Genomic DNA, 26,776 nt, shown 5'->3' with positions numbered 1-26,776 from the left:
GCTGTGACGTGCCTCATGGAGAAAATAACATGTGTAAGACGAGCTTTAGTCAAGTGTGAAGTTACAGGGCTGTTGACCACAAGTTTAATGTTTGTAAGTCAACAAAACACAAAGACACCTGAAACAAGCTTAGGTATTGATTAGTTGATAAAAATGTGACCAGAGGCTTGCAGAACAATAGCCCTGTATTTCCCCTAGGAGCAATGGTTTAGCATTAATTCTGTGTTAGTGGTGACCACAGAATAGTTCTGCCAAGAAGAACAATAAACTGTTCTTGTTGTTTTCCAGTTCCTAATAAAGATTCAAGTAAGAAAATTCAATTTATGAAAGACATGATTTTTTTATGGCAGCAGCTAATTGATACTTACAATGTAAAACCAAAAAAGGGAGAAACATTAAAATCCATCACCACTGCATAATTTTGATGTGTTACAGTAAAATTTATTAGTTTCTGAGTAGTATTTGACTAAATCCAAATTATTTCAATTAAAGTTGTCTAGAAGGCCATATAGTTGGAAAATTAAAGAAATTAGTGGGAGGGAAAAGTGAAAACAATCTATTTAATACATTGACTTTAAGAACAATTACATACAATTTATGCTTATTATTTGGACTCAGCTGGTTAATTCAATCCTTAGTTAGGCCAATTTATATCTATTCCACAATAAGTCATACATTATCCAAAAGCTTCATGCTTCTACTTACAGTAGCATTGCAAACTTGAAGTTCCTTTAAAAAAAAAAAATCACCATTTCGTTGACTAATGTAAACAGTTCTTCCATGCTCTGGCCTCAGAATATTTAATGTTAGCCAACAAAGACAACCAGCTATTCTTCTGAGGCATCTAATAGTGGCAGCCTTTTGATTTTTATAGTTGTTTAAAGTATACAACCTTGAATAGTAGAAGATACTGAGCTGAAATTTCTAACTCACTTTCTAACCATAGTAAGAATGATATTTTCCCCCAGGGACCACCAAATATTTATAAAAATTTGTACTAACGTTCTGTAAGAATCCACAAACATCAATGAGAAGCTGACTTTCTTGCCATGCTCCAAATGTCTTTAAGACTAGACACACTACATATATTATAAAGAGCTTTAGGATAAATATTGAGTGCCTGGGTATTATCACAGTAGTAAAAATTAAGTCATTTTTTTATTTTTGAAAAAACGCTTTTGGTACCATTACCATACCCCAAAATAGGTTATCAGTGCTACTGGTGATTAAGACGCTCAGACGCTGTAATTTGCATACTCTTACTGGGGAAATAAGCAGTAGAGCCCTGAAAATGTGAGGGGGAAACACCCAGACACTTAGCGAACATTTGCTAGGAGGAAACTTCTTAAATGACTGTTTGCAGCCTTGACAGAGTTGTGTTAACATCAAATAGCCATATTTCTGTCCACTTAGAAGGAATACTAAAAAGAAGCAGTCAAGCCATTTAATAAAAGGTGTCAGTATACAGAAAATGTCCTTTGTCACAAATAGAAAAATTTAACATCTTTAGTCAAACACTAGATGGGAAACAGCCTGAAAGAAAAAAAGACCTACCCACAACACCCATTTCAACTACAAAGCAAAATGCTCTGTGACTGAAGGAAAATAATTTAATATTCATTATCATTTTAAAAGAGTAGAAGTCCAAGGAATGATATTCTGCTCATAGGTAAACACAAGATTTTCCCCAAAGATTTGTAACTAAGGTATGCAAGACATAAAATCAAACTGAAAACTAGTTCAAAGCAATTAGAGTCCAATGGTTCTCTCATGTTTTCTTTCATGTTCTTTATTTTAAATTGGTATTTTAAAACAGTAAATTATCTTTCATAGCAGTGCCTCGTGATCTGATAATATAGTACCTCCTTTCTGAATGTAGAGATTTAAGATAAATCAAAATGAACATTAAGGCGTACAAACAGCTACTTTAAGTCTGCTCTTATTTAATAAGGATCTTTAAAACTCATATTCAAATACATGGAATGTTGGCACAAAACTGAAGCTGCTGTTGAAAGATCACAGATGTTCTGTGGGTTATTGAAACTTCCATTTCTCTAAAAACATACCCTTACATGGTCTTAATTTTACAAATTTAAGTGTTGAGAAAATGTCTAAATAAGTAACAATTAAAATAAAATGTTTATTTGTAAATTATGTACAGAATACATTTACTTTACGACAAGGAAATGGAAGAAGAGCCATCGCCTTCCAACCAACGCTGTTTTGCTTTCTATGTTGGAGATGACTATCTTTCTCTGAGTCAGATGTACAAATCAGTTTGGATTTCCTAAGTTGGAAAAGGAGAATTTGTAGCTAAACTAAAAGTGTTGCTGTATTATTAGTTGACTTGTTTCCACAAAATGCTTTGAACCCTGCTAACTCAGAATCTTAGAAATTTCCTGGTATACTTTTATAATCAACCAAAGCTTAACTATCAAGACCAAGGAGTTTAAGCATTTCATTTTAAAGAAACTGTGAAATGGCTATATAACTATGCATAATCTGTATATGTGCTGCCGAAGCGAGCACTAACTATGCATAATCTGAAATGTTGGTGTTTCCTGTTTATCTCTTTTAGTTATTTTGATTAATCTAATAGTAAAAAGCCATACAACTCTCAAAAATGCCATTAATCTACATTATCATTGTGGAAAACGCATCTTTGATAACTATCAAAATGAGTAAAACCTACTTACTGTAAAATTATCAAATAGATTCAACTTATAAATGGCTTTAGACTGTACCAATAATAGTATTCTATGAAATGAAGGACTGAATATAATTGCCTGGATGTCAAAATACATTTCAGCAAATGGAGTTGAAGAATGCTACAAATGTGTACATTAGGATGATCAGCCAACATAGAAAATCCAACCTCCTGCACTTTAGTCCCAAATTAGTCAGATTATGATTTTTCATGTGAAGATTTCGTTGTTTCTCCATCATTGTCTTCTTCTTCCTCCTCTTCACAATCCCCATCTGTTTGCTGTTCCAGTTCCTCTTTTGTGATCATTTCAAAATCATTCCCATTTCCACTACTGTGTTGGGATCGGTCATCTTCCCTCCTGTCACTGTCTGTGTCTGAATGCCGTTCTCCACCTGAGCCTTCTGTTCCATGATTCCCTGGTCCTACTTTTCCTTCCTCATCTTCCTTTTTCTCACTGTCTGACTTTTCCTCACTGTCGGACTTCTGTTGCTTTTTGGTTTCAGATTTCTCATCTTTCTTGAAGTCTGCTTTTGGTCCTTTATATTCATGTGTGTACAGAGGCCTGAAGGAGTCGATGAAGCCGACGTCAGCAGTCAGGTTTGGCAAGAACCAAAAGTGGTGCCTTCCTCCAGTTATGAGCCAAATGATGAGAAACAGAATGCAACGAGCTGTAGGAAAAAAAATGTCTCCAATTGAGTAATTCAAGCAGTGACTCAGATAGCAGGGAATAGTTGATAAAAAACTGAAAAAACGTTCAGTTTATTATTTGCACATTACATGTACCGTGAACATAAACAATTAAATCCTGGCTAGTTTACAGAAGCAACCACAGTATTCTTGGTGCAGAGCATTCTGCTCTGATCCTGAGTGACACATTTTGCTATGTCGTAGATCAATAAGCACAGCCTCAGTTGACGTTTAAGTATTCATGAGACCATGGTATAAGAAAAAGGAAATACATGCAGTCAGGGATGGAGGGTATCTTAAGAAGCACTTTAAATGAAAAAAAACAAGGCTGCACCATGACTTTCCTGGACTCTAGGAATTGCCTGACAAAGGCAATCCTTTGTAAAAAAAATATTAAAAATTATACTCTTTATAATCATACTGGTGTAAATGCAAATATGCATAGGTTCATTATTATATACATGTGTATATATTACTACTTCTGAATTAAAAAAAAAAAAATGGAAATAGGGGCGCCTGGGTGGCTCAGTGGGTTGAGCCTCTGCCTTCGGCTCGGGTCATGGTCCCGGGGTCCTGGGATCAGGCCCCACATTGGGCTCTCTGCTCAGCAGGGCGTCTGCTTCCTCCTCTCTCTCTCTCTGCCTGCCTCTCTGCCTAGTTGTGATCTCTCTCTGTCGAATAAATAAAATCTTAAAAAAAAAAAAATGGAAATACATTTCAATAGGGCCCCGAATATGTCATGGGTCCAAGTCGTGTGCCTACTCTGCCTGAACCATATGTCTTCTAAGTAAAATTACATACTACTGAACAGTAAGAGAATATAGCTACAATATAGCTACAATTTTGCTTATTAATTAGTTACATAATTTCTGTTATTTAGGGACCATTCCTCTCCTGATATTAGGAAATAATAAAGCAGTAGGACTTGAGGTTACTCTCAAATTGCAAACTGCAAACTCCAAACTGTGGTTAGATAATGGAAGCATTTGAGAATTTTAAAGTTTATAGTAATGAGTTTTCACAAACACAATCTCAGTTTTTCATAAAGTTTTCTCTATTTTACCAGTTATACAGATTTTCCTATTTTTTTTTAAGTCATAATTATGGGAATGCTATGGACAAACAATTATGATAGATTTTGGTTTGTTTCACTTTTTGTTTTCTTTACAATTATATCACCATTTTCATATTAGGTCTGAAAAAAGCTCAGCTATCTGTGCCTCCTCCACTTACCTGCTTTGGATAAATAAAAGGAAATGGTTATAACTGCCTTGAGTTTTATGAAGCAGTAATTGGTATTTTCACAAAGAACATAAATATTCTGAAAGTCTGTACACACTGATATCTTTTAAGGTACAAAGAGTAAAGGTAAATATGTTTGAAATTACGATTTAAGAATAAATTCCACAGATAAAAAGAAATAATGAATATCTCTTAAGGAGGCTGCATGTTTTTTTCCTCCAAATAAAATTATGATACTATGAGATACTGTAGGGTTATAAGATAGATGGTCCATAATTGGAAATCTTGACTCAAATCAAAAAAAAAAAAAGAAAAAACAACCCACAAAAACCAGGTATGACACAAATAAAACTTAAATTCTCCACATATATAAACTGGGCACAGCAGAATTCCAACAGGTTTTCTGTGGCATTAGATTACCGGGGCAAACATGTGAAGAGTCACGGGAAAACCATGGTGTATTTAATGTCCTATTGTTCATACTAAAAAGGATACATTTAGAAAACTGCCAAAGGTCTTATACATATTCAAAGGAGCACCAAATATAATTTTGACCAATATATAATACTTCACAGGACAATATAAAATAAATATCCAGGTTATAAGTAGGCTACAGATGAACACTATTTGAAAGTATATTTGGCCTTGCATTTTCTAACAGAAAAAAAATGTTGGGTTTGTTTTCTGGTTTAATTCACAAGATTATTAATCCACACTGAATACTTAGATTAATAGTATATTTAAAATGAAAAACGATGGAAAACACTATTGAAAACTGTTATTTTAAAGAGCAAAATGACATAATAATCATAAATTATTATGATACTAGTTTAAATAAAAGGTAAGTAAGTGGGTTAATTCTATTCAAGAGAGTTAAATCTTCACTGAAATTTTTCAAAGAGCTTCTAAATTTTCAGGGATTTGAGAGCCTGAAGATATCAATTTGATTTTTTTAAAAGATTTTATTTATTTATTTGAGAGAGAGTGAGAGACAGCATGAGACGGGAGACGGTCAGAGGGAGAAGGAGAGTTTCCTCTGAGCAGGGAGCCCGATGTGGGGCTTGACCCAGGGACTTCGGGATCATGGACCTGGGCCGAAGGCAGTCACTTAACCAACTGAGCCACCCAGGTGCCCACCAATTTGATTCTATCTAATGTCAGATCAAAGTTTATAGCTTCTCATTCTTGATGCAGATAGTGTACTGTCACTAGTTAGCTGCTTTACAATCTTAGATATAATTTCTTGGCCTACAAATGTGCTGTATTGTATGTAGAAGCATCAGGGGATTTCCTCAAGGTGACTAAACCAGAGGAGGGAAAATATGAAGGTGGTGAAAAAAGCTTCACACAGTCAGAGATCACAGAGAAAAAAGGGAGGCCCATAAACATGATAAATTGAATGAAAATACTACATGAGCCACTGGGTCCAGGGATGGTGGCACTAACTCAGGATGCCCTGAAGTTCAGGGTGAAATGCGCATGCAGAGGAAAATTGCTTAGGGGCAGATGAGTAATGCTTTACAATATAGGAATCTATTATATTTCACAAATCTCAGAATAACACGTGCTCAGCTCGGATAATCTTAGACAAAGTACGTCCTCTAACAGCAAATGTTAGGTCAATACTGTGATGTTGTATTTTCTTTTTGTACAGAAAGTACTCTCTTATGTCTTGGTGGAAGAAGGATTTGTCATTTGGGGAAATAATCAGAACTTAGTACCATCTGCCAATGTAAACTCTACCACAGAATTATATATAGGTTTAAAAATCAATATACAGCTTTAGATAAGCAGAGAAGAATTCCCATTTCTTTCTCAAAGTAAAAATTAAATTAGACCTACCCACCCTATATGGGAAAATCTTCAAAGACTAGGATTTTAAGTATAACAGTATTTGTTGGTTTTTTTTCATGGTAAGTAACATACTCATTGTAAAAAATACAGACAAGCATAAAGAATAGCCTTAAAAGTATTCACAACTACCATAACTTATTTATATTTAGGAGTATTTCCTTCTAGTCAAACCCTCCCTGGCATTATTTCCATTTCAAAAAAAAAGAAAAGAAAAGAAAAAATCTTCCCACTTAAACACGCAAAAAACCTACTTTATCATCTTAATTTTATTATTTGATTACTGGTAATAAGAATTTTTCATGTATTTAAAAATCATTTGTTTTTAACTTTCTCATTTGAAGTGAGATATTTTCATATTGGTTTGTTTTTAGTTATAAAGACCCTAATTCATCCAGAAATGTAAAAAACTACTACTTACATTCTTATTTTTAAAACCATTTAAAAACTCCTTAATGTATCTAGAATTTATTTTGGTACATGGGTGCAAAATTTTTCCCAAAATGGCAACTCAATTTATTAGAATCATTTATTAATATATGCATAGAACTTAAATATTTAATACAAGTTTCATTTGCCTTAAATCGATACATAATAATGCTTTACTAAAAGTATTACATCTCATAAATGATCAACCACTGTAAAAATATTAAAGTCTTTGTGGTGGCTAAACTTTAAAACATATCTATATGCAGATTAAGAGACATTAAATACTTTTTTTTTCACAATAGACCAAATCGAATCAGGTACATATTCTACTTCAAGCCTGAGTCAGTTTTGGGATATAACCCAAAATGCAGGTCCATATACTTCTTCATTCGCCTACATTAGTTTTGCTATTAAGCTTTACTTGAAGCTCCAGACTACAGTCCCAACTCCTGGGTATCAACCTTACTAAGGCCAAATATACTAATAACAATACTTACCAACAGCAAGAAGAAGAATGCTGGCTACAAAACAGCCTGCACCCACACTGAGGTAATAAACACCGACTCTCATTTCTGCTGGCCAAAGAGGGAAGAGGGTGGCTGCTATCACTGCAATCACTAGAACAAGAAATGACAAAGTTACATAGACAACTTTGAGATTAAAATTTTAAATGGCTTGGTTGCAATAACAGTGAATATTTTCCTAGGGGACAAAAGTGCAATATAAACATATTGAAACATATAGAATTGCCATTTTTATAGGTTAAAAAATGGTAAATCACCAGCCATTTTACACAGTTCAATCTAACATTTTTTTTTTTAAAAGATTTTATTTATTTATTCGACAGAGAGAGATCACAAGCAGGCAGAGAGGCAGGCAGAGAGAGAGGGGGAAGCAGGCTCCCTGCTGAGCAGAGAGCCGATGTGGGACTCGATCCCAGGACTCTGAGATCATGACCCGAGCCGAAGGCAGCGGCCCAACCCACTGAGCTACCCAGGCGCCCCAGTTCAATCTAACATTTTAACTACTGCTTTCAGGTTAGGATTTTTTCTAGTACAAATTACATATGATTAGAAAAAAGTGTCTAAAAATGTGAAATTGTTAGCCCCTTAAATGATCAACTGCTACTGTTTCCAAGCAATGTCTGTCTTATTTTTTGAATATATCTGCCTACTGAATAAGGGGAGCTTAAAGAAACAATCGCAAACAACTCTAACTAAAAAATGATTCCCAAGATCCCTCCCCCAGGGAGGGGTGAGTCTGGGGTGGAGCTCTGACATCTATAGACTAAAAAGCTCAGCAGGTAGACTCTGATTGTTTTTTGGTAGTTAGGGAAAACTGGATACAAACACTTCCAGCTTTTTTCTAAGTACCATGGGACCGCATGGAATAATCAGAAGAAATCAGAAGTCTGGTTTCAGGTCTTGAGAACAAGAGAGCTCTATCATTTTTAAGCTAAGTAACTCTAGGCAAGTTATTTCAAGGCTAAGTTACCTTATATTTAATATGTGCCTTTCCCTCTTTTTTTAAAGGTTGCCATGAGGATGAAATAATGCATGTAAAATATTCAATGAAGTTTCTAGTACTTAGTAAGTGACTGACGTTTATTAGCAATTTGGGTAGGATTTAACTGAGTTATTTTGTATGGGATCCTACGCTATCATATCGACGACACTTATTATTTGACCGCTCTCTATTTTTTTGTTCGTTAAATACCCTTCCTCCCCAGGCTCCCACCTTGAACTTACTGGAATAACAGATACCCAGAAAAATAATCCAAAAGGTATAAAGTGAAGTCTTCATCCAATTATTGGTCAGAGGTTACTACTACTGTGTTTCTAATTTATACTGCCAGAGACTGCCCATGTATAATTAAAACAAGGGACATAAGATATTTTTTCTACAAAAATGAGTTTATATTCTTCTTATATTTATAGTCTCTTTCACTTAGTCTATTTTAGATATTTATCCATCAGTATATCCTACCTAATTCTTAAAAGCTGCATGGTATTCTACTGTGCAGCTGTGCTATAACTTATTTCACCATTCTCCTATGCAGGAACTTGAATTGTCCAGTTTTATTCTATTAGAGACAACAATGCAACCAATACCGAAGTATTATACATTTGTGTGATTAGGGTAGTATACATAGGGTAAATTCACAGGATATATTCCTTGAAGTGTAATTGTTAGGTCAAAGGTATTGACATTTAAACTTTAAAACTTGCTAATTACCCTAAATATAGTCTGACGGACTTGGATGTCAATGAGGGGCATCTGGGTGGCTCAGTTGTTTAGGTCATGATCCCAGGGTTTTGGGAGCTGCATGGAGCCCAACATAGAGCCCCACATTGGGACTCCCTGCACCCTGGGGAGTCCGCTTCTCCCTCTCCCTCTCCCACCCCACACCCTCGTCATGTGCATGCACTCTCAAATAAATAAAATCTTAAAAAAAAAAAAAAAAGAATAATGCGTCAATGAACATTTCTGAATAGATACTTTGTGGAACTGTATTAAGAATAGTCATGGGATAAGTTCCTAGAAGTATAACACCTGAGTTAGTGTGTGTGCATTTAAAATATGGAAGACAATGCCAAACTTCTCCTTAAAAACTAAAACAATGGACATAAAATCAATTGCTAGAGAGTGTTGGTTTTCCCTAAGTGTTGGACCTACACTAAGACTCTGTACTATCAAACTCTGTAAGCCTCTTAATCATGGTTGCTTTAATGTGTGTGTGTGTGTATAAAATGGCTAAGTTTTGTTCATGATTACTGATTACTGTATTTATCTGTGGGCTGCCTTTACCATTTTTCTTTCTTTCTTTCTTTTTTTTAAAGATTTTATTTATTATAAAGAGAGAGCACACAAGGAGGGGGAGCAGCAGGCAGAGGAAGAAGCAGGCTCCCTGTGCAGAGCCTGATGTGCAGGGAGCCTGATGTGGGACCCATCCCAGGACCCTGGGATCATGACTTGAGCCGAAGGCAGATGCTGAAACTGACTGAGCCACCCAGGCATTCCTACCATTTTTCTACAAGGTTGTTAATCTCTTAATTTTTGTTTTCATGCCTTGTAATTATTTTCCTCAGCTTATCATTTATCTTCTAACTTTATTTAAAGTATACCTATTTTAAAATAACTATTTTATGTTGAATATTCTAATGACTTTTGTATTTTTATTTTCCTTTCTAAATTTTAGAGATTGTACTTACCAAGAATTAATCCCATGACAAATGTTTTAAAGTGAACTGGGTCATAGATCCACACAAATACCTAGAAAAATCAAGAAACCCCAGTGCTTAAGGTTACTTTAGAAAGTTAAGCTTAATTCTATATCCTGTACTACAGTAGCTTTCAACTTCTTAACATATAAGAACTATTCCCTAAGGCAAACAAATTCCAAAGACCCTTTCGTCAGTAGTAGGGTTTCTCTGGGTATTCATTTAGTTAGAAAATTATTTTCAAGACTATAAATTCTGTAATACACTTAAGTAAATTTCCAAATATTTAACATGAACTTAACAATTTGTTCATGTGTGCCAACCATTACTTAATTTTCAACCCAAAGACTAGCACTTGTACAACTTTTTGTCCCTAATGGAATGGTACACACTGATGTAAGCAGAAGCAGTCTGGGCTAAGAGCACAGTTAAGATAAGATTGAGCCAGGCCCTATTACAGATCCAGCAGTAATCAACTCTACCTTGTTCCCTTCATCAGTAAAATGCAAAGATTCATTAATGAAGTTCATGCTTACTAGACATAAAGATGCTATGACTATCTGCAATAATTACATTGCCTACTCTGTTGTGGAGGGTGTATAGCCTGTAGGTTGGGAACCACTGCTTTAAAGCTTGATTTACTTTTACACAAGAGAAGTTTACTTCATTCACAACAATCAGAAATCTGCTCAATCCCTATCTAAAACTCCTACTTTTATCTTAGTTTCTATAAGTATCAGTACTCTTCCATTTCCTGATTTTATTTTGACCAGAGTTCTTTATAATTGATTTTGTTCTGTTTCTAACACGGGGGTTCCATTCCTCTTTTTTAACTGCAAATTTCCCCTGGAAATCAGATCCACAGACCTCACTTCTGCCAGTTAGCATTCTAAAAACCAAGTTTTTAAAGACATTTCCCAGCTTTAAAAGTTTGAAAGCATGTTGCTTCCTACAGAATAAAATATAGTCTTTTCAAGAATGCAAGCACCTCTGCTTTTGCTCAGGCTGTTTCCTTCACCTAACAGATCTGGAATTCCTTCCCACTGCAGCTGGTAATCTGCCAGTCGTCCTTCAAAGCTCAGCTCAAGTGTTCAAGGTCTCCAGACCCTTCTTATCCTGTCTTGATTAAATTTACTATTCTTAATTGATATTCTCATATTGTAACACTCACCACACTACAACACAGTAATATTTAAAAGCTTATATCTTTGCTAGAGTATAAAGCACTTCCAAGAAAAGAATTTATCTTATTTATCACGCTATTCCTAGCACCTATAAAAATATCTTTGCATATAGCTAATGCTTGATGTTTAACTGAAGGTATCTTAGCTTTCACACTAGCGAAGACCTATGGTCTTCTATTACAGTGGTTCTTAACCAGGGGTTCACAACAGAATCACCCTGGAACACGTTATACAACACACACACACACACACACACACACACACAGACACACACACACACACACACACACACACACACACACCCTTATATTCCATACTACAGATTCTCATACAAGTATGTTTGGAATGAGCCAAGAACACATATTTTCTGAAAAGCCTTCCCAGAATTTCAAACTCATAGCTCTAGGAACTACTACTTCATATATACTATTACTTTTGTACTAGGTATAACAGAAGAAATATGTCTTGAATTTCACAAGAATTCAACGGCTAGTATATAACTAATGTAGTATATAACTAATGTTTCTGTATGAATTAAATGACTAAGTAATCTTCACGGAAGGCTATCATCACAGAACTCTCCATTACAAAAGAAATAAAAACAACAAAATATTGTGTCTGACTATAGGAGGACAAAACTACAGGTGTTCTCCATTAACCATTCTACTCTTTTTTCCTCTGAGAGTAAAGGAAATTCTGCATTGTAGGTGGGCAAATGACCACCAGTACAAAAGCACATTTCTAAGACTTTACTACAGGTAGGCCATGACCATGTGACCAAGTTTTGGCCAATGGAATCCATGCAGAAATGCAGCCACTAGCTTCCTGGAAGGTGTCCTTAAAGAGAAGGCATGTCCCTCATTCTTTCCTCCTTTGGATGCAGAGATGAGACTGGCAGTCATTTTGAACCATAAGTTAATCTTTACTAATTGCCTCAAACAGCTCTACCATAGAGCTGCCACATCTGTACTACTTACCTGCAGATTTCACTGATGAGAGAGAAAGAGCATTTATTTTAAGTCACTGTTATTTCAGATTTCCTATCCCTCATAGATAGCTAAACCCAATTCTGACTGGTTTTCTTACACATTTTTGTAACTCTAAATTCAGGGAAATTACTGATTTTTTTTTTTTTTAAAGAGTAGTATCTACATGGTTAGTTACAAAAAATACTTCTTGTCTTAGTAAAGTTATCAAAATGATTCTAAAAACTCTTATGGAAAACTGGAATTCTATTTATAAGCTAGATACTCTCACCTCATTTCCATCCAGAAAAACTTGATCATCATGTGGCTCAAGTTTGAATTTTTTCTTAGTTTCCTTCTTTTTGGGAGTTCCTGGAGTTTCCTCCTAATAAAACACAAGTTAAACAGAAGAAAAAAACACTTAAAAAAGCAAAAAAACAGTTAAGACATTCACAGAGGCAAAAAAAAGTTTCACTTTCGAGACACAGAGATAAAAATTCTCAACCATAGTATTTATAAGAAACCTAATACAGTTATATTTAAGTGTTGTTGCACAGCATTTCAAAAATACTCATATGCCAGTGATCATGTCCACATAATAATTTATTCTGACTTAACTGTAGTTGAAATCACCTTTTTGGGTTCTTCCTTTTCACCGTCTTTTTTTTTTTCTTTTTCCTTTTTCGTCTTTTCATCCTTTAGATTTTCTTTCCTGCTCTTTCTATCTTCTTCTTTTCCACTTTCGGCCTTTCCTTTCTCTTTTTCTTTTTTTATGTCTTTATCATACTTCATTTTCATTACTTTTAGTGCCCGGTGAAAAAACTGTTTCTTTAAAAGCCTATGGAAAAAATGGTATGACATTCCATTCCTTATCAACTATACAAACACAGACTGAAAAGAAAAACACCAAACCCAAATAAAATGAGCAAACACTACACTGGCAACTCACAAAAGAAATTACAACTAGTAAATCAATGGAAAGAATCAACCCCTAACATAAATAATTAGAAAAAACTGTATTGCCAACTATATTGATTACATAAAAGTTTGTCACTTTTCAACTACATAATTTAGATATAACAGATTACAGGCTTGGAATTATGCTTATGAAGCTTTTCTATGAATTTATTAAAGTAAATCAAGATTCTATTTCATTTAATATTAAGTCTCAAATTCAAAAGCAGACATAAGGGGAAATTAAACAGTTTAAGAATGTTTGATTAAAAATGTGCCCATGATTTGTCTGATCTAAATCGTTTCTTCAGCTGTCTTTCTTCATGTCATGTTCTTCAGGTCTTCCCTCAAATGTTTCCTTCACAACTAGCCCTATCCTATTTAAAATTATAAACCCATTCTCCCACCCTCCCTCCTGTTTCCTCTTATCCTATCTATAGCATTTATTTTCTAACTTAATATACAATTTATGTTTGTCTGCCCCCTTCACTAGACTATAAACTCCTTAGGAGATCTTCGCTTTATTCATTTCTTTATCTGATGAACTTAGAAGACCCAAAATTAAGTCAATGTAGATGGTAGTTCCTTTCTAACATTATAATTCTACTCAAGAAACTGGGTTGCCCTTGCCTTTATTACCTAAAAGCCATCCTTTCAAATTTTATGTTCCAATTTCAGAGTTCTTGACTTCTTCCTTCATTCCTTCCTTGATGATGTACAGCTACCAAAACACAACCTACAAGCTACATTTTAACTGTCACTATCTATGCCTTTCTACCGCCACTGATACCTGTTCAGCACATCATACCACTTGTTAACTAGATGCTTCATTCCTGCCCAATGCCCACTTCCGGTCATTATGCTGTGGCCTCTGAGGCACGTGTTTTCAACTGCCTGGCTGGGCTTCACTCTCCTGCCCAATTAGGTCCACCCCATGAACATCTCCACAAAACTAACTTTTAGGTCTTCTCATTTGGCCTTCTCCTTGTTCAGAAAATCATACAGCATAAAATTACACAACGTCTGAAATGCCCCAAAGACTCTACCATTAATATCTACTACCCAGATGCAACTGACCCTTGAACACAGGTTTGAACCATGCATATACATTTACATGCAGTTTTTTTTTTGATAGATATAGTATGCACTATAAATGCATTTCTCTTTCCCATAAGTTCCTTTTTTTTTTTTTTAAAGATTTTATTTATTTATTTGATAGAGAGCAAACGAACAAGCAGGGGGAGAGGCAGGCAGTGGGAGAGGGAGAAGCAGACTCCCTGCTGAGCCGGGAGCCTGATGTGGGACTCAATCCCAGGACCCTGAGATCATGACCTGAGCCGAAGGCAGATACTTAACCAACTGAGCTTAATAACATTTCCATATTAACATTTTCTTTTCTCTAGCTTACTTTATTGTAAAAATACAGCATATTACAGATATAACATACAAAATATGTGTTAATCAACTGTTTATGTTATCTGTAAGGCTTCTGGTCAATAGTACACTATTAGTGGTTAAGTTCTGGAGTTCAAATATGGATTTTTGACTGTGTGGTGGGTTGACACCCCTTAACATTCATGTTGTTCAGGGTCAACTGCAAACTATTAACCAAACTTGTGTTGAAAAGTTCACATTCAGGTACATGAGTTCAAATGCCATGTCTATCACTTAACTGTACGGGTTTGGGTAAATTACTTAATTTTAGTAAAATTTCAAAAATGGGTTATGTACCTCACAGGGGTTTCTAGGACTAAATGAGAAGTGCAGACTGTATATAGTGTGGTCCCTGGAATGTATGTACTCAAAGTTAGCATTATTATTGCTATAACAAAATCTTAATTTTATTTAATAGTTATGGAATACACACACACACATTTTGGGTTCATATTATTACATTACAGCATCAATCTACTCAGTAATAAGTAAAATTATTGACTTATTCCTCAATAGGTCCTTAGAGAATGCCTATTTCAACTCACTCTATGGCTAGAAAAGTGACATGACATTTACTATTGTAATAAAATCAGTGTCTCCGTTATTTAACACATCATATAGTATAAATCACTCACACAAACCTCTCTTACATTTTCACAGAACTACTGCCTTGTCCCAGTATGTTCTGTCCCATTTGCCAGGATTGACTGTCCTTTCTCCCATTGTTTCCTGGGTAATCATCTATTTATGTTTCAAATTTTGTTTAAGTATTTTCCCTGTGAAGCCATTTTTGAAGTTTTCTCATCCCTGTCCTCCTTATAGAATGCAACATATTATAATTAGTCATGAATCTTCTCTGAAGGCTAGAATATATATTTAGGAGATGGGGACCAAGTCACAGTCATCTTAGTATTCTTGGGGCCTGGATTACAACAGTTGTTTGATAAATGTTTGTTGAATACACAAATGGATCATTGAAAGCATCTGGTACAAAGTTATTAATTGCTTATATTTTTCCTCATCTCTTTTTTTTTTCAGGTTTCACAAACATTTATTGAAGCCAGACATGTGTTAAAAACTTTCACCTATGTGGCAATGGTGAAGTTTTATTAAGTGGTATTATGAATGAGAGTGAGAAGGACATTACTGTAGTAATGGGTTGGAGATGGCAAAGTCACATGGAGTTAGAATGGTGCTAGATCAAGGGTTCATACTCAGATCATTAAGAGGCACAGAGCATATTAAAAAAGGTTGCTTTGTATATCATCCTACACTTTCCTGTTTACTTTTGTTTCTCTTCAGACAGCTTCAAGTCCACTTATCAGCTTCATAAAATGAGACCAGACAAATGTCCCTTCCTGGTTTTGTTTATGGTCAAGCTGGAACCCATGAGGGCTGGCTGCGGTTGTTATCAGAAGTGGCTCTGAAGAATTTACATAGTTATGATTCTCTATTTTGTGCAGAAAGGACACAAACAACCTGACATGAATGGGAATAACAATATACAACAAAAAGTGAGTGTATCTCTAGGTCTTTAGGGCTTTTCACAGAATACTATATGATGGCTCCTGAAAAGACAAAGAGATATGTGCACGAATACTGGCTGCTCTGTCTGGGTTGACAGATTTAATATTCACATAGTATTGACAGACAAATCCTTCATCTTAATTTTTGTTTCATTAAATGCATCTTCATTTTGTTGGAGGAGAAAGGATACCACAGTGGTTAAGGGCATGGACTATGGAGTTTGAGTGCTGGATTTAGAATTCTAGCTCTATCAGTTACTAGCTATGTGACCTTGGGTAAATTATCTAACTTCCGTTTTTGCATGTATAACATCTCTTAATTTTCACACCATATGTACAAAATAAATCTATTTTGAGGTAGGCATGAAATTTGCACTTTAGAGTTCTACATAAACAGCTGAAGAGAAAAATACCAGCTATACCACTAAGCTCATTTCTGCCACCAACAGTGAAACTTTCATTATTTCTGAAAGGTCCAATAGTGACTCTAGTTATTGGCAACTAAGAATTTTAAGAAATATTTGATAATTCTTTCACTTCACAGTTTTAAAACCAGGTTGTGGAACAGTAGTTTTTAGATGGCTCTCATCTGGCTGATACTTTAAATGCCATTAAACAATATATTAGTAAATACTATGTGTATATCACTACCACCGATATAAAATAATCTGAGATGTTAAATTCCTACTGATTATAAACTTCAGTTTTGATGTTTCCCAAAGTACCTATTATGAAAAACATGGATGTTACTGAACTATCTACATTTCACCATGGAATCAAGAAAAGCCAGATGTTGTAGTTGCCTTGATTTTATCAGGAATACATGAGCAATCACTAAATAAAATAAGGAAGGGTACCTGACTAATAACCCCGTGTGGGCACAAAAATAACTAACAACCAGCCAAGGGGTAACAGGTCTATTAGGAATCCCTGCCAAAGGTCTGAAAAAGACTCCCTTGCTATTCGCCCTAGGAAAAATAGGTTACTTTTGGCACTGGTACATGATTTTTATTGCTGATCTTTCAGTTCACTCAGCCTAGCAAATGTACAAATAGAACACAAATTAAAATTATGAAAATATCGTATCTAACACCAAATAAATGCCATTTCCAGAGGTACTAAAAAAATTCAGGTTGCATGTAAAAGCTCTGTGCTATGTTATTATATTACTATATTTAATGATAAAAATGGGTAAGGGGCTTCTGGACTATGGCAAGGATTCTGAAATTACTACTTATGTTATCCGTCACTAAGAAATAAACACTACCTGTTGCAGTAGTCAACCACAGACTCCCTTGTTGTAAATAAAGCTTCCTCTCCTTTCTTGGCCTTTGCCCACTTTGAATCCAAAAGGCAATCCACTGCTTTTGAAGCTAAAGAAGAAATTTGTCATTTTAAATTTAGTATACATGGGAATTTATGTCTATCTAAATAGTAATTTGTAAGACATACTATCAACATTCTGACATCAGGAAATAAAAACAAATCCAGAGGAAATGATCATGATAAACAAACAGTTCCTCAAAACCTCAATTTATGAAACACAGCAATAAAGATCTTTTTAAGATAATGCTGGGAAATAAATGACATTCAAAAATATTAAGTAAAACATGGGAAAATGTTCTAAATACATTTAAAATAAATGTAAGTATCACTCTTAATCAAATTATCACCATTAAATGTATGCTAACCAAACCAAAAATCTTCCTCTCCCAGGGTAATAGAAATCAAGCTTTACTGTTACCCGCTGAGAAATAAGTCTGTGAACAATCTACTGCTACCACTAGAAAGAGCTAAATATATTAGATCTGAAGAGAATAGCATTTATTTTTATTTTTATTCTTATTTTTAACGAACATCAAAACCATTAATCATAACACTAAAGAAAAGGAAGATAAGAAATTTCTTTATAATGGCAATTCAATCTTAATCAATGAGAGGCAAACTCAACCACCTTGTGGTTAGTGGGTGAGTTATGGGGCTATATTATAGATGACATTAGCTTATAATGAGGTTCTTTGGATTATGTGAAGACCAAAGCTCCTACATTAGTTCCAACAAAGCTCCTACATTAGTTCCAACAGACTTATTTCACACTGAATTTTACTATAGGTTTTTAAAAAGATTACTTTCAATACATATACTATCTGAATAAAAGGCAGTACTAATACTGAAAATAAATCTTATTTTTAAAATTTGCAATGAAAGGTATTACACAGCACTTTTTTTTTTCTTTTTTCTTTTTTTAAAGAGGGAGAGAGCAGGGGAAGGGCAGAGGGAGAAGGAGAGAATCTTAAACAGGCTCTATGTCCAGTGAGGAGCCTATGCAGGGCTCGACCTCACAACCATAAGATCATGACCTGAGCCCAATCAAAAAGATAAACTGACTGAGCCACCCAGATGCCCCTTTTATCTTTTGCTATTCACATTTCCAATCATAAAAGAAAAGAACAGAATCATCAATTGCCATATGCCCATCACCCAACTTCATCAAGCATACTCAAAAAGCACTTTTAAAACATCTACACAACTGAGATTTAGCTATCTTCATAAAATATGTACACTAATATTATTGATGTAATCCTACCAATAAAATAATCAACTCGGTGCCCCATCATATTGGTGGACTTTGTTGGACAGTTGAATCGAAGATACTTGGCTACAGCCTTCTCTTCTTTAGATGGTTCACCAACTTCCTGCAAAATAAGAGTATTAATTTAATATAATAATTTATTTCACAAATTTGTGCACTGAATTTACAGATGTGTTTCACAAATCTTTTAAAGTGAAGTATAAGCCTTCCTTTCAAGCTTTTTATGAAGCACAGCTGGAATAGAGATTTTTTAAATTACATGGTTTTCGAATACAAGCTGATAGGGCCAAAACCTGCCTCTTTGCCTCAGCTACAAGGCATTTATTTCTTTTGAGTTGTTTTTCCAGTATGGTAACTACTTTGTACTAGCCCATCTTCTCTCTTGCCCGATCTCTTTGTAACCCATGAAGCAATAATTTAAAAGATTAACAGGCTGCCAAAAGTGAGTGCCCAAATGTCAAAGTAAGTAGAAACAGGTGCCATAAATAAATGTTAAATAATAGTCAAAGCTATGAACCCTGAACAATGGACAAAAGACTATAGGAGGAATTCTCAGATTAATCAGAGATCTGTCTCAGTGTAGGAGCCATAAGACTATTTCAGACTCTTTTTTCACCTTGTCTTTCTTTTCTTCCCTAGTAGGGGGGAAGCAAAAATTAAAATGCAATAAACAGATAAATTATCATCTAATTTAACTCATTTATGGAAGTACCCAGAAGTTTGGAAAGGCTGCTTAAATCCTTCCCTATTCTCTCTCTTCATTTCTCCAAATTTTCTATTACTTTCTTCATTGTTTCTCATTCCCTACCTTCTTTTTATTTCCTTACATTCTGAACCTTTAATTTGACAATTCCTCCTGTGTACTTATTCTTACTACCCATATACTGAAGAAAATGAAGGCAGTCTACATTTGTATACATCTTATATATAAACTTCTATAAGTTGTCTTACTGCTATAAGCTACTGGAACAAAAGTACTGTCTTTAATTTCATGTTCAAGCATGATATACACTCAAGCACTATTTCCAGCAATGCATAATCTAAATGTGAATGATTTCAGGAAGGTTTGTTTCTTAACTAAATGAAGTGCCAAATATTAGTAAAGAATTATCTGCTGAGAATCTAGGATGCTGAAAACAATTAATGCTATTAAAGACAGTTATGTTTTATTTTTTTTTAAAGATTTTATTTATTCATTTGACACAGAGAGAGACAGCTAGAGAGGGAACACAAGCAGGGAGGAGTGGGAGAGGGAGAAGCAAGCTATCTGCTGGACAGGGAGCCTGACGTGGGGCTCAATCCCAGGACCTGGGATCATGACCTAAGTCGAAGGCAGACACTTAACGACTGAGCCACCCAGACGCCCCTGACAGTTATGTTTTAGACAAGACATTCTAATAACACAAAATAGAAAAAATAATCTACCCAAATCATCTGTCTTTATGTCAGTTATCACGCAAAATTTATATAAGTCTGAATTCAGTTATGTTTGATGAAAATGAGGAAACAATTAACAAACAAAGCTTCCAGCTTTGATTTTATCTTGAAAAGGAGTAATTTGTTGGATGAAGTGAAAGCCTGTGCTTTGGCTTGGTAGCTACTTCTCCTATTTCTTCCTCTGCATTTTCCAACTCCCCTACTTCCAACTACCCAATTAATAGTTCATGATTCTTACATTCTGTTAGTAAGCCATCTGTGGGTTATATGTAGCAATAAAAATTAAAAGCTCAAACCAGTCAATTCAAAAGAAGAGTAGAGTAAAAAACAAATAACTGTGTGAATAAAAAGCCTTTAGTTTTATATAAAAATATGTATCATAGAAAAACAAAATCTTAAAAAACTACAAATTTAAATTTAACACTATTAACAAAATTTAATGCTCCAAGTTCACTAACAGCTACAAGGTTCATAATGATTTGGGACTTAGCCACAAAATATACTTTTGGATAAACTAAAAAGGTGAAAGTCTGTATTTCAATTTTTGAAATCACACTAAAATATATTAATATGTATTAGTATATGTGAAATGATAGTATTTAATTATGCTTGTATAATAAAACGGATTTCTAGGAGGCTCATCTATTAGTAAATAATATCCTATGTATTTGTGGTGCTGCCAAAAAAGTAATACGTAATACAATAAATAGTTGAAAATAATGCAATATTATAAATTAGTTTATGGAAACCAATTCTACTTTATAAGCATACCAACATATGCTCAATTTTCTTCTCAAATGATACATCTGTTGTCATTTAAAGTTTTATGTACTTAACTGATAAGTTGTTACTGGAATATACTTGATTGAAAATGACCATTATTCGTTCAAATACATATTACTGAGTGTATACTTTAGAATACCTTTGGGTGTTTAGGTTAATACCAAAATTTGTAAGACATAATATCTATACTCTGTTACAACCATCTAAAATAGCAACTGTTATATTCTGGAAACATATACATATTTTCTAAGTACATCAACTTTAGATGTGACAAACTTATACTAGCACTCAAACCATTTACTAAACAGAGGTATAAATGTACTAATCTAATGATTTTTGACAGAGGGATCACATGTAAAATCGATATAAGGATACACAAGAAATGCAAAAAGTCCATTCTACTATTTTACAGTAGGGAATCTGATACTACATGAATCCACAACACTTTTACACCTCATTTTAACAATTAACTTCCAGTTTACCAAACTCTTCCAACAACCGTAAGATAGATGCAAGTAATGTATTTTTATTCCTTTCCCCTCCTTGGCAAAGGTACTACTAAGTAACAATGAATAGAGGAGACCCAGAAAACATGGACTTGAAAAATCTTTCCTAAGTAGACACAGTTACTTATCTATTGATACTTTTTAAAAGTATCTGTAACTTCCTTTGAAAATGACCAGAAAAGTAGTGACCTCTATCAAGATAATTGGTGTAACAGAACTGATAAACTTCCTTATTCCTTCTTCAAATTCAAATCCTTAGTAAGTTTCTATTTTCTTTTGTGAATTATGAAAAGTTCATTATACCACATATAAGTTATATACATTGTAGAATGCCTTTAGGTGAAAAGTATAGAATTTGTGCCATCTGTTGGGGCTTTGAAGACAGAAAGAAAGACTGCTATAAAAGCTGGTTAGATAGAAGATCTTGCCATGGAGTCTTCACTTTCACTGCTCCCTGCTGCAGCCAATGAGTATATAAAAAACAGTCTTATCCTCTTCCTGTTTATACTTTAGACTATAGTACTTCCCTTCTTTGTTCCCTTTTGATGTGAACAAATCTTCAGAATATTTTCTTAACTTTCCTAGAAACCTTCTAACAAAAAGTGAAGGCCTTTTGGGAACAGTACCAACCACTAAGAAAGAGAAGCCAGCTCATCAACCCTCAAATGGAAAGAACTTCATAGTTCAATGAGTGAGCTCAAATGTCTTAGAAAGAGAAAGCAAAGAAAGAGCCAATAGGTTTTTAGGCTGGACTGCCATCTTTGCACCCAAATACCAAATGCTGGCTGTCACAACTTACAATCCAAAATTATTTAAGTTGAAAGTTCGGTTAGAACACTCTTTTTAAGTTACTTAACAAATACTCTTTTTACTTTAGAATAGATCAAGATGCAAATACAATAATGAAATAAGGATTACTATTTTAAACCATAAATTGTTTTAGCCAGTACCTATGATAACCTCTTCAGGAAAAAATATTGATCAAGGGTCAATACGCCAGTCTTCAATCTTACTGAATTTTTAAAATTACTATATTCAGTAGAAATAAGCTTGCTTGATTTGTTGAGTGAAGTAAGCAAAAAAGAAAAAGATTAGTTCACAAATCATTAATTTTTATTTTCATACATGCAGTATAAAATATTTGTGAAAGGCAAATAGATTAACAGAGTAAAATCTGAAAGTTGTGGGGGGGGACCTTAGATAAACCATTTGCTTAAAGTCACACAGCACATTACTAATAAAGCTTTTCAAGAGTCTCTGTATCTTGACTATGACAGTGCCCTTCTGTAAATATACCACTGTTCACTCCTATTGCAAACTCTCCATTAAGCCTCCTGGGAAGTTTTCAGACTTAGTACTGGCTTCCCAGGTTCCTTCTATTTTCTTCAGAAGTTCTCAGACAGTTTGTATAGTCACAAACTTTCTCTTTCCTTCCCTTTTCTGAAATTAAGCATATAGGCCCATGATATGTCAGGGTTTTACTGCCAGGAAGACAGAGGAGTGCAATAAAATTAACTGAGATGAAGATTATAAAAGTTCTAAGAATTAATAAGCCATTTAAATGTCCCAATACTCAACTGAATACACATAAGCAGTACACGAAATGGGATGTTTCTCTTTAGCAGGGACAAATTATGTTAAATCTTTATGTTATACAAGTTAATATAAAAATTTTAGGATTAAAGTATTTCAGAACAATTTATCACATCACTGGGGAGGTGTAAAGAACACTCAACTGGGAATTAGAAGACTTGGTCTAAATTTGGGTTTATTACCTTGATGAGTGACACTGGGTCAAATCACATAACCTCACTGAACCTCAGTTTATTTATAAAATGATGGTGATATATTAGATCTATAAATTTTATACCTAGTAAACTTGTAGATGTCGGTCCTAAAAATAGTTTAAAGGACGATGAGGTATGGGATGATGGTAGTGGGGTACTGAGGTGATAGGGCCTTGGGCCCATCATCCTGCTTTTACATGAGAACTGCATGTGTGCAAAAAAAAAAAAAAAAGAACCAAAACAACAACAACAACAAAAAACCCTGCATGTGTGCAAAAGGATCCCAAACACATTCTATTATCTGAAAATCCTTCTCAACTCTAAAATTTCATGATGCCCCGATTCCAAACCAGTAAGCACTTTGTTAACCAAAAAGCACCTACTGTATATTCTTAAAAACCTACATAATTCATTTCTTAAATCTTAAAATTATTTTCAAATGGTCCATTAATTTGGATTGACATCATTCTCATTTGAGAACCTCAATCATTAAAATTTCCTATTATAACATTAACAAACATGTAGCTCACTTCCAGTTTTCAGTGATCAGTGAAGTGAATCCAAGAAGAAAATGTGACAAAATAGTTCTCTTCCTTCCAACTTTGATGGGATATCAGAATCTGAAATTATGCAATACTAGAAAAAGCCAATGGATTAGCTACTTTTCCAAACCCTGAAATTGTATCAATCATTTCCCCCAATGTACCAATTACAATTCAAGGTCACTTGAATCTTTAAACATAAAATTTTTTTCTAAACATGAAACATCAAGTAACAAACAACAGGAAATTCAGTTGATATTACAGACCTTTTTGCCCAAAAGTCTTACAATAGAATCTCTTCTGTAACTTAAACTCTGAACTTTGTCATTACATTTGATCTTTTTGTCTAAAGTGATGCCAATATTATAGTTTCTGATTTTGGGTGGGATGGGTAGAGAGAAACCCAAGGATGTTATAAGATACTTTATATTTATATTACTTTATTAACACTGCATAGTAGTACTCCAAGTAGCACTCCCAAGATCTCCACAACATTCTAGTACAGCTACATATAAACTTTGAGGATGGGAAAAATAAATGTTATATATTTAAAAAAAATTTTTTTTAAAAGATTTTATTTATTAATTTGACAGAGAGAAATCACAAGTAGATTGAGAGACAGCCAGAGAGAGAGAGATAGGGAAGCAGGCTACCTGCTGAGCAGAGAGCCCGATGCGGCACTCGATCCCAGGACCCTGAGATCATGACCCCAGCTGAAGGCAGCGGCTTAACCCACTGAGCCACCCAGGCGCCCCAATGTTATATATTTTAATTTAGCAATATGTGAAGCTGATTTTTAACAATCAAATCCTCACATATTTATCTGATCCTCAAATAAATAATATTAAGTAAACAGCTATATTTTATGGAATCACAACTTAATGGTTTATTTACTGAATAGATAGCTGTTAATCTTTCTTCAGCATATCAGAGTGGTTAAAAAAGAAATAAAACAAACTATCCTAAATCCTTCCTCCTTTTAAAGAAGTGGAAAGGAATGAATTATATGCCAACCCCTCTTTTACTAACTTCTACAACTTTTAATAACAAATCACTGACTCACCTATTTTTCGTAACAACTCTACAACTTTTTTTTGAGGTACATATCCTTTCTTATGATTTGTAAATTGAGGTAAAAAGTTAAGTAACTTGCCCAAAATTACACAACTAATAATTAGTGAAACTAGGGTACAAACAGGCACAGTTTGGCCCAAGTTTTAGCTCCCTGCCACTGACACTACTACACAGCTTCCTAATCTACCTTACCATTGAATATAAGATCAAAACTGAAAAAAAAGGGGGGGGGGATCAAAACTGAAAAAAGAGCAGCTATTCAAAAGTGAGTAAGGATCACCTTTACAACAATGATAAAGAAAAGCTGAAATGTACAAATAATGTGTATTAAAGGGCATAACATGGACTATACGTGTAAATTTAAGTAATTACAAATCCCGCCAACAACTTCAATATAAATTTTAACAAAAGTATTACATATCCACACCCAACCAATAATCCTAAATTCTGAAACTAGGAATAGCAGAATTACAAACTTCTTCCATAATAACCTCAAGCCCTGGTTTGATGACCTGTTGGAACTTGGGGGACTTGTCTCTTTTTGATTCTCTTCTGTACTCTGTTCGGAACTACTTTCTTACTTCTGCTCTATTCCAAAATTCCAAATTTACTGATCACTGGCGTCTTTTTTTTTCTAGTAATTCATAGTTTTCCAGAGAATTTTAACGTGCATGGCTCAAATCACCTGCAGTATAGGCAAAAAAACAAAGTTTTTTGTTATTTTTTTTTAATGTGGAATAAAACTTTAAATAGAAAAAGTCATTCTCAGCAATGAAATCCTAAGAAACAGAAAGACATTGAGTGTAACAATTTGAGATTAGTATAGTAAAAAGTCACAACATTTCATCAATTTATGATAACATATGAAGGGTTCTAGGCAAATAAGCTAATGAGACAACTAATAAAAAAACATCCTGAGTGTAAGATGTTCCACGTATTTAATCCTCTTGGCAAAAAGCAAGAACAACAGGGGGATAGACTGCAGGGAAGAAATGCACCAATGACATGCAGTGGAACAAGCGAGGGATGTTATGTAGGTTATGAGGCTAACACACTGGCATGTGAAAGGTTTCTGGGCGCGACCAGGTCGCTGCAGTACCAACGAGGTTGTATTTATTTACACTGTGTCGCCCGAAAGAGAGCCGGAAGGCTTCAAATGGACTATGAAGTTAGTAACATTGAGAAGAAAGAAGGGGTATACGCAACTGAACATCTGGATAGGCAGACCGTCGCCTGGGCCCCCAGGCAGCTGACCGAACCCAGATCACTCGTCTCCTATTTACGCACAAAGAACCGGCTGCTTTAGGTCAATCAGTCCTCCACCTCCTTCTACCCTAATTACCATGGCCTTAATTTCGGGATAACTAAGGCGAGAGGATGAGGCAGAAAAGGGAGGGGAGGAGCCCGGGGAGGTCTATGTCTGAGCTCGGGAGGAGGCTGACCTCCCCCCGCAGGCCTGGGCCGGAGCAGTCACTGAAAGCCTCCTCTGGCAGCCGCGCCTCCGCGGCCGATTCCAAGCGCGGCTCCTCTTGCCTTCCGCCGCTGCCCCACCACGTCCGCCTAGCTCTCCACGGTCGCCAACACCGCCCCCCCTTAGGCCCCTCACAACGACGCAGCCCGCACCCGGAGACCTCGCAGCAGAACCCCAGCTCATCTCGCCCTCGGTTTCGCCCGCCCTTCCAGGGGCTTCCCTCGCTTCTTCTACTGCCGAGCATGCTGAAGCCCCCTACCCCAGGGCTCGCCTTTACTACCTGGATCCGCTTCTTGTGTCGCCTGCGTTCCGCCATGTTGGCCGCTCCGCCCGGTTCCCTCTGACGTGGAGCGAGGGGGGCGGGAGGCGGGGGGGGGGGCGTT

At 35.2% G+C, this 26,776-nt stretch overlaps 1 protein-coding gene across 1 annotated transcript; it reads right to left on the bottom strand.

The window, feature by feature from the left end:
• Window positions 1–419: 419 nt before the first annotated feature.
• SEC62 (SEC62 homolog, preprotein translocation factor) lies at window positions 420–26,776 on the bottom strand. The gene is made up of 8 exons (XM_044251758.1): window positions 26,674–26,776; window positions 18,788–18,896; window positions 17,468–17,573; window positions 12,920–13,124; window positions 12,579–12,671; window positions 10,129–10,189; window positions 7,414–7,533; window positions 420–3,375 (listed from the first exon to the last, which is right to left on the bottom strand). Exons 1-8 carry the CDS (start codon window positions 26,707–26,709, stop codon window positions 2,906–2,908), a joined length of 1,200 nt encoding a protein of 399 aa, XP_044107693.1. The 5' UTR covers window positions 26,710–26,776; the 3' UTR covers window positions 420–2,905.

Source organism: Neovison vison, chromosome 6 (genome assembly GCF_020171115.1).
Source record: "Neovison vison isolate M4711 chromosome 6, ASM_NN_V1, whole genome shotgun sequence".
Taxonomy (NCBI): domain Eukaryota; kingdom Metazoa; phylum Chordata; class Mammalia; order Carnivora; family Mustelidae; genus Neogale; species Neogale vison.
Note: the sequence above shows the minus strand (reverse complement) of the source record. Positions and strands in the feature narration are given on the sequence as shown.

Excerpts from the sequence above, each read along its gene's own strand:
- SEC62 (XM_044251758.1), bottom strand. The coding sequence starts at position 26,709 with ATGGCGGAACGCAGGCGACACAAGAAGCGGATCCAG. Across the intron at positions 7,534-10,128 it reads TGTCATGGGATTAATTCTTG|TGATTGCAGTGATAGCAGCC; the intron begins GTAAGTACAATC and ends TTCTTGTTCTAG. Across the intron at positions 3,376-7,413 it reads CATTCTTCTTCTTGCTGTTG|CTCGTTGCATTCTGTTTCTC; the intron begins GTAAGTATTGTT and ends TTTTTCCTACAG.